Raw genomic sequence first — 6,965 nt, forward strand, 5'->3', positions numbered from 1 at the left:
ACAGTTTAGCGTGGAGCTGAGAGAAAATGTTGCAGTTTTAAAGGCCCAGTGCAGTCAAAATTCTGTTTTTCTTGTGTTTTATATCATATTGTACAAAAGCTGATAAAACTAACACTGTAAAAGTGTGAAAACATTTGCTCAACTGAGACATGGAGTGTGCACTGTATGTGTGCCATTCAGAAGGTGAATTGGCATGACCTTTGACCTGGGTAGGTATAGCAGTAGGTGCCGGGCGCAACAGTTTGTGTCAAGAACTGCAATGCTACTGGGGTTTTCACGCTCAACAGTTTCCCGTGTATATCAAGAATGGTCCACCACCCAAAGGACATCCAGTCAACTTAAAACAACTGTGGGAAGCATTGGAGTCAACATGGGCCTGCATCCCTGTGGAACGCTTTTGACACCTTGTAGAGTTCATGCCCTGATGAATTGAGGCTGTTCTGAGGGTATAAGGGGGGTGTCCTTAATGTTTTGTACACTCAGTGTGTATGTTTTATTGTCACATGCACCTGAGATGTTACAGATCTGCTGTATTTGAAGCACCACTCCCTTCTGCCCAGTTTCCCTGAGGTTGCTACGGCAACCGAGCTGTTTTTACCATCCCTGTAACTGTCACTTCTGCGGGGAGATAGTTTTCTAAACTAAAACTCATAAAGAACTACAGAAGCATTAGGTTCTCGGTTTGATATGAGCGTTTGAACACCTGAGCCACCTGAGTAATCTCCACTCATTACACTGGCGCAGTCGTAGCCTTGACCAAGCCATTTCTTCACCAATATCCGCATACTTTTCTCAGTTACATTTTTTTCTTTTTCCAAGACCTTTTTCAGTCACATTCCTGAAGCCCAGGAAACCAACACTTGGCTTTGTAGTATATATGGAAATTAAAAAGGTTTATGAATTACCTTTTGGAGGGTTACTGTCAAAATGATTTATTAAATAAATACAAATTTACTGGCGCATGGACCCCCAGAGCTCGTGGGCCCCCCCACCTTGTGGAGGCTGTGGGAGTGTCCCGTACCCCAGTTTGAAAACCCCTGGTCTATGGTACTTTCCTTTCACTCTGTTTGGTGATGGTAAATTCTTTCCTTCCCTCTAGGGATGGTGTGGTCGGACGTGAAGCGTCTATGGTACGAGGGCTTGGAGGACTTCCTGGATGAGTCGAGGAATCAGCTGAGCTTCGTCATGAACTCTCTCTACCTGTCCACCTTCGCCCTCAAGATAGTGGCTCACAGCAAGGTGTGTCTGTCTGTGTGTGTGTGTGTGTGTGTGTGTGTGTGTGTGTGTGTGTGTGTGTGTGTGTGTGTGTGTGTGTGTGTGTGTGTGTGTGTGTGTGTGTGTGTGTGTGTGTGTGTGTGTGTGTGTGTGTGTGTGTGTGTGTGTGTGTACTAACGTGATCTCCTCTGTGCCAGTTTAAGAACGTGGAGGACACAGAGAGGAAAAACTGGGATGCCTTCCACCCCATCCTTGTGGCTGAGGGGCTGTTTGCCTTCGCTAACGTCCTGAGCTACCTACGACTGTTCTTCATGTACACCACCAGCTCAATACTGGGCCCACTACAGGTACACGCACCAACTAACAGACGCACACATACACACACTCACAGTACATTAGCTATCACTTCTGCCACTAGCAGCAGAAGGAGCACAATCACCAACATCATCATTCTATCATCACCTCACATGGAAACTTTCCCTGGTGAACATCCCAATTAATACAGATTCATTCTGCCATTGTTTCTCCTCCCAACTCTGTCCTCTGTCCTCAACACTGGGCCGAAAGTCTGTTTTGAATATTCGGCTGGAGTTCGTGTAGTGCCATAGAATAGGTGTCTCTCTCTTTATTTCTTTAGAGAAACCTTCAACCTCTCCCTCACTGTCTCAGCCTGCCAGCTAGGATCAAAGTCCCAGCTCTCTCCATTGTGTGTGTATTTCCTATTTTCCTATGGCCAGGAATCTCTTTTTCTCTATTCAATTTGGCTAGATTTATGGACATAAGGTAATATGGCAATTAATTATAATATGAGCAGTTATGAATGAGTGATGAGGTAATTTTGCTCCTAGGACTATTTCCTGTGTCCTGTTATTATGTGAAACGGTTGTTGTGGTTTTCCTATCAAACAGCAGGACTCTCCTGTGGATTGGAATAATATTCCTAATACCAAAAGGTGCTATCTAGAACCAAAAAGGGTTCTTTGGCTGTCCCTATAGGATAACTCTTTGAAGAACCCATTTAGGTTCCAGGTAGAACCCTTTTGGGTTCCATGTAGAACCATTTCCACAGAGGGGTTCTACCTGGATCCAAAAATGGTTCCCTCTATAGGGACAGCCGCAGAGCCCTTTTGAAAAAAAAATTCTAAGAGTGTACCTTACTTCACTCTCTCTCTCTCTCTCTCTCTCTCTCTCTCTCGCTCTCTCTCTCTCTCTTTCTTTCTCTCTCACACTCTCTCTCTCTGTCAGTCACTCTCTCTATATCTCTCTCTCTTTTTCTCTCCTCTTTTAGCTCTCTGTCTCTCTCTCTTTTATCTATCTATCTATCTATCTATCTATCTATCTATCTATCTATCTATCTATCTATCTATCTATCTATCTATCTATCTATCTATCTATCTATCTATCTATCTATCTATCTATCTATCTATCTATCTATCTATCTATCTATCTATCTATCTACATGCACTCAAGCTGGAACTGTGACATCACTGTCTGGCATGGGCGAATGGAAAAGTTATTATCTGGCTGTGCTCAAATGGCAGACACACCCCTCAATGATTGTCTGACACACATTTACATACATGTACACACATGCCACGCGAACAACCACCTACATTAACATATGAGCACGCATTCTGTATGTACAAATACTTTGTCTCTCTCTTTCACTATCTCTCTCTCTCACACACACACACACACAAACAAAAGCACTGCGTCAGTAGTCCCACCACAGACTGACGTTGTAGTGTGGTTATAGTGTGGTTAGGAGTAATGAATACTTGCCTGGTTATGCCTGGTTATTCCATCCTACCCAGAGAGGCCAACTCACTCTTCTATAGAGGAAGTACCCCTCACAGAGGCCCTCCTAGCTGGAAAGTGTGTGGTGTGTGTGTGTGTGTGTGTGTGTGTGTGTGTGTGTGTGTGTGTGTGTGTGGTGTGTGTGTGTGTGTGTGTGTGTGTGTGTGTGGTGTGAGAGAGAGAGAGCTAGTTGGAACGGTACAGATGAATCATCCCTTTTTCAGAGTGAGGTCCCTCAGGGCCAAAGTCTAACTGGGTTGTCTGTGTAGGTGTCTAACTCTGATGACATTTCAGGGTCGGTGTGTGTGTGTGTGTGTATCCACCCCTCCCCTCCTGCGTCAGTACCCCCTAGTCTGCGTTAAGAGCTCCTGACCCCCAACATTCCTGCTCTGTTTGTACAGTAGGTTAGAGCCTAGCTGACGGCCAGGCAGATCATGCTGAGACCAGGGAACTCCCACAGCTACTAAATCAGCCATCTTCTAAGAGGGACAGAGGGAGAAGAGGGGACCCACCGCACCAGATGATAGGGGAAACACTGGGGAGATTCACATGTGACAAGATAATGAATCATACTAATGGAGGAGCTGCTCTCTCTCTTTCTCTCTCTGTCCCGAAACAACCTGGCGAATTGCACCTTGTGGTTGTCCCTGTCAACTCCTGTTGGCTCTTGGTTAGGGAGTGAGTCTTCTCATTGAGGTCTCTCTCACACTGGACCATCTGTGTGTATGTGGGACAGGGGTGTTTGGGATGGTTAGACCTGGGCCAGGGAGCTACAGGTCTGGATAAATAAAAACCACCAGCCATGCTCTCAGGGCTATATATAGAGACTTAAACCCTGCTCTCAGAACAGTTTCAATGTCCTTCAGCTTGGTCAATGTTTATCTGTGTGCTACCTCAATTCGCTAGGGTATCTGCTTGTCAAGGTTGTTTGTAACAGAACAGTTCTCTTCAGTAGGTGGTACAGAGAATAACTATTTGACCATGTTTATTTGCTCACTCTAAAGATAGACATCTTAATGAAAGGGGTTTGCTTTCCAATGTAGCTCTTTTGGACATTTGCTTACTAGGCATAAGTACACACTACTATCCCTGGACTTGTTTGACCTGGGTGGTTGGTTGTGTGTTAGCTAGTCTGTTTTGGTCCAGGGTTGTGTTCATCAGGAGTCGCACACCGTAACAAAAATATTTTGCAATGGAAAATGAACAATTTAGTTTTATTATTGGACAGGCTCAGGTAGTAGTTACCCCTGGTCAGAAGATGGTAATTTAGCTCATGACAGAGTGCTCTTGTGTTCCCAGATCTCCGTTGGCCAGATGCTGCAGGAGTTTGGTAAGTTCCTGGGTCTGTTCCTGCTTGTGCTCATCTCTTTCACCATCGGCCTGACGCAGCTCTACGGGAAGGATCAGAAGGACCCGGCCAAGAGTCCCGCCAAAGACTGTGAGGGCATCTTCTGTCAGCAGCAGAGCAACGACGCCTTCCACACGTAAGTACAGTCAATCTAAATTCTCTCTCTCTCCCCTTTCCCTGTTTCACAGGTTCATGGGTACCTGTTCTGACTGTTAACCTCTGACCCATAGCGATCCAATAATTCAGTGTTCTACTGTATATGTCATTATATTTTCCATGACCTCCCTGTTGACAAATTCATGGGTACTGTACCTGTTACTCCCTGTTCTGGCCTTTAACCTTCCTGTTGACAGATTCATGGGTACTGTATCTGTTACTCTGTGTTCTGACCTCTAACTCCTGACTTTCCTGTTGAAAGGTTCATGGGAACGTGCTACGCTCTGTTCTGGTACATCTTCTCTCTTGCCCACGTGGCTCTCTTCGTGACCCGGATCAACTACACGGAGGAGCTGAGGTCATTTGTGGGAGCCCTCATCGTGGGCACGTACAACATCGTGGTGGTCATCGTTCTCACCAAGCTGCTGGTCGCCATGCTCCACAAGAGCTTCAGGCAGATCGCTGTAAGTCAATCAAGCGATCAATCAATTAACCATTTAAATCATTCCAATTTATTTATAAAGCCTGTTTTGCATCAGCAGTTGTCACAAAGTCCTTTTCAGTAACCCGGCCTGAAGTGACTGCAAGTCACAGATAATGACATTGTCCATCAAGTTACAACAAAAACAATAGGTCTTGATTAGTCTATCTATAACGCTGTATCTAAGTGTTCATCTGGAGTACTTTATTTTCAATTCAGTGTTTGGAATTCAGGCAAAGATCAGCCGTATAATTCACATCAATTAATCAACTTTAATGCTTCATAAATTACACTTACCCATCATCAACTCAACAATCATCATTCTGAATGAAAAACACAAATCCACTCCAAGAACACTTCAGTCTAACAGATGGTAGTGATTTCTTAACATTTCTCTGTCGATTAACACGTTCCCCTATTTTCTCAGTGAATTCCTAAATCTCCCATTTCATTCCATTTCCCTCTAAACCCCCGAATCCCCTAGAACCACGAGGATAAGGAGTGGAAGTTTGCCCGCGCCAAGCTGTGGCTGAGCTACTTTGACGACAAGTGTACCCTGCCGCCGCCCTTCAACATCCTACCCTCCCCCAAGACTGTGTGTTACCTTCTGACCAGTATGAGTAAATGGATCTGCTCCCACACCTCCACGGGGAAGGTCAAGAGACAGAACAGCCTCAAGGTAAGAGAGATGGGACACTATCCAATCAAGAAGTGATACCTCTGTATACATTAAATGTATGACCGTTTCTCATCTTATCCTCCCATGATATCCAGATAAGTAGACACTGTGTTCAGTCTCCAGTCCTAACTTCCCATGTTGTTGTTGTCCCATCCATCCAGGAGTGGAGGAACCTGAAGCGGAAGCGTGATGAGAACTACCAGAAGATCATGTGTTGTCTGGTCCATCGCTACCTGACGTCCACCAGGCAGAAGATGCAGAGCACCGACCAGGCCACCGTAGAGAACCTCAACGACCTGCGGCAGGACCTCTCCAAGTTCCGCAACGAGATGAGAGACCTGCTGGGATTCAGAACCTCCAAGTACGCCATGTTCTACCCCCGGAGCTAAGACTGACCTGATCTGAACCTCAACCCAACCATGTTCTACCCTTGGAGCTAGAACTGATCTGGTCTCAACCTCCACCCAACCTCAACCGACCAGCTAAGACTGGTCTCAACCCCAACATCAACCCCAACCACCCCTGTCAGCTTCTTCACCCAGGGGGTTTTATCTCTGACCCTAGCATGCTCAGAAATGACCTTGTGTCCAGTCACAGAGAGACATTTAAACCTGGAACTCCACTGGAAATATATATATATATATATTCTGCACCAAAGTCTCCAGATTCACCCAGATCCCTTATGTAATAATATTCAGTCATCCTACTTGTTTTCTAAAATTGTCATTGTTTTCAACAAAGGACTTAATAAAATATAATGGAAAATACAGACTGGCTGTGACTTTTTGTCTTGGCAGTGAGAAACAATAAGAGGATAAAAATTGAGTTGCATCACATGCTCAGCTGGCACAAGGATGGAGCCAGTTGGTTTTAATTGTGAAATATCTGTGAATGTTACTCACTGTTCAGAGCCAGCACATCCCTGATCAAAACACACCTGACCATTCCCAGTGCTCAGTGGAGCGTTCACGACTGCCCTACTAACAGCTGCCTCCAAACCTGGCCATAGTTACCACATACTCTATGTAGGCCAGATATAAATGTTGTTATTTATGTTCTTATATGCACTGTTTAGTTGTTTTTTTTAACCCTTTTTCTCCCCAATTGGTAGTTACAGTCTTGTCCCATCGCTGCAACTCCCATATGGACACGGGAGAGGCGAAGGTTGAGAGCCATGCGACCCTGCCAAGCCGCACTGCTTCTTGACACACTGCTCGCTTAACCCGGAAGCCAGCCACACCAATGTGTCGGAGGAAACGGGATCGAACCCGGCTGTAGTGACGCCTCTAG

The 6,965-nt window shown here is 45.4% G+C and overlaps 1 protein-coding gene across 1 annotated transcript in view; it reads left to right on the top strand.

The window, feature by feature from the left end:
- Positions 1-6,444, top strand: part of trpc1 (transient receptor potential cation channel, subfamily C, member 1) — a 100,550-nt gene extending 94,106 nt beyond the window's left edge. The window contains exons 8-13 of the mRNA XM_014157283.3: positions 1,100-1,239; positions 1,413-1,562; positions 4,311-4,495; positions 4,778-4,979; positions 5,481-5,675; positions 5,837-6,444. Of these exons, the coding sequence (XP_014012758.1) occupies positions 1,100-1,239; positions 1,413-1,562; positions 4,311-4,495; positions 4,778-4,979; positions 5,481-5,675; positions 5,837-6,064 (1,100 nt within the window). The 3' untranslated portion in view covers positions 6,065-6,444. The remainder of the gene's footprint in view (positions 1-1,099; positions 1,240-1,412; positions 1,563-4,310; positions 4,496-4,777; positions 4,980-5,480; positions 5,676-5,836) is intronic.
- The last annotated feature ends 521 nt before the right edge of the window (positions 6,445-6,965 follow it).

The sequence above is a fragment of the Salmo salar genome, chromosome 19 (genome assembly GCF_965601325.2).
Source record: "Salmo salar chromosome 19, fSalSal1, whole genome shotgun sequence".
Lineage (NCBI taxonomy): Eukaryota > Metazoa > Chordata > Actinopteri > Salmoniformes > Salmonidae > Salmo > Salmo salar.